The sequence below is a fragment of the Gymnodraco acuticeps genome, unplaced genomic scaffold (genome assembly GCF_902827175.1).
Source record: "Gymnodraco acuticeps unplaced genomic scaffold, fGymAcu1.1, whole genome shotgun sequence".
NCBI lineage: Eukaryota > Metazoa > Chordata > Actinopteri > Perciformes > Bathydraconidae > Gymnodraco > Gymnodraco acuticeps.
This window is the reverse complement of record NW_022991715.1, coordinates 25,001-26,794: the sequence shown is the minus strand read 5'-3', so window position 1 is coordinate 26,794 and position 1,794 is coordinate 25,001. Positions and strand designations below refer to the sequence as shown.

General features: G+C 42.8%; 1 protein-coding gene across 1 annotated transcript in view; it reads right to left on the bottom strand.

The window, feature by feature from the left end:
• Positions 1-252: 252 nt before the first annotated feature.
• ccdc130 (coiled-coil domain containing 130) overlaps positions 253-1,794 on the bottom strand; it is a 14,177-nt gene continuing 12,635 nt past the window's right edge. Inside the window, exon 10 of the mRNA XM_034198956.1 lies at positions 253-1,233. Within this exon, the coding sequence (XP_034054847.1) occupies positions 767-1,233 (467 nt within the window). The 3' untranslated portion in view covers positions 253-766. The remainder of the gene's footprint in view (positions 1,234-1,794) is intronic.

Below are 1,794 nucleotides of genomic sequence, written 5' to 3'. Positions count from 1 at the left end.
TCAGGCCCTTTGTTGTTTTTATTTGAGGACAAGTCTATGAATCATTTTAATTTGAGATTGACAATAAAAAAACATTTAACCAACAACATCTGGTTTTGTGTTCCTTTCCCCAAAAGAGCTGGGACGTAACATCCAGGTTACAAAAACCCAGAATGTCTTACACAGTACTTTGCATAAATGTTTACAAGGTGCCTCACAGTTTTATAATCGGATGAATGTACATTGGAATCTAAATAACCAGATACTTTAAACTTAGTCAGCAAAGAAACCTTTATTTACAGGTCAGATTAACTTGAAGAGACAAATTAGACACATGTGGAAGTCATTATATAACACATGTGTGACAAGGACAGTCCCAAAATGATGTGTGTTGGATTTAGTTGACGGATGTGTAAAATAATCAGAAAGAATACAAAAGCAACACTTTAAATCTACCAGATATGCACTTTTCAAATTAAGTTATTCAGCATGAAAACAATCTTTTAAAAAATAAATAATCGTCTGAAGAAATACCAAAATGAACAATTAGGAAACGTATCAACTAACAGGAAGCCGCCCTATCACTGACAGGGCATTCTGCAACAAATCAAGCTTACATTTTAATCTCGAATCACACATTTTGGATTAGAACACTAACATGTTTCCGCTGTAAACTGACAGGTGAGCTAACCAGAGATTAGTCAGTCTCCAATTTAAGATTGATAAAACTGACTTTGCATTCACTGAAAGAAAATGAAATTGTCCCCTTTAAGCTCGACTTCCAGCCTCATGAGTCTGAATCTGAGTCGCTGTAGTCGGCCATGATGGATGTGAGCGCTCCTAAACTCCTGCCTCGCTCCTTCTCCTTCCCAGAATCCTTTGTGGTTGTCACTCCTTCCTCTGTGGTCTTAACATGTGTCTCTCTGGAGCCATTAGTCTCTGTCACATCCTGACTCATTTCTGTTGGGCTTATACTCGGCGTTTCGTCTCCTTCACACGTGTTGATCTCAGGGTATGAGTTTCTGCGCGTGGCGGTGGCACAGGGTTCAGTTCTGGGTCCCGGTCCTGCGGAGCGTCTGCGGATCAGCGCGCTCTGAGAGGAGCTCAGGGCTTTGGCCACGGCCGCCTCCTTCCCCTGCAGACCCAGCTTATGGAGCAGATTTCCTGCAGGACTTCCTGGTGTCGGAGAAGGGGAGGTGAACCACGAGCGAGAGGAGATCTCTTTCCTCTTGATGTGCTGCTTGTCGTCATAGGCTGAGGAGGGAGGGGGAAACAGAGGAAGAGATTTTAACAGGAGTCTTAATATTAAAGGTCACATATTAAATCCTCTTCTTCATGTCTCTTCTACATCAACATGTGTCCCCTCTTCTTCATGTCTCTTCTACATCAACATGTGTCCCCTCTTCTTCATGTCTCTTCTACATCAGCATGTGTCCCCTCTTCTTCATGTCTCTTCTACATCAACATGTGTCCCCTCTTCTTCATCAGCATGTGTCCCCTCTTCTTCATGTCTCTTCTACATCAACATGTGTCCCCTCTTCTTCATGTCTCTTCTACATCAGCATGTGTCCCCTCTTCTTCATGTCTCTTCTACATCAACATGTGTCCCCTCTTCTTCATGTCTCTTCTACATCAACATGTGTCCCCTCTTCTTCATGTCTCTTCTACATCAACATGTGTCCCCTCTTCTTCATGTCTCTTCTACATCAACATGTGTCCCCTCTTCTCATGTCTCTTCTACATCAACATGTGTCCCCTCTTCTTCATGTCTCTTCTACATCAACATGTGTCCCCTCTTCTTCATGTCTCTTCTAC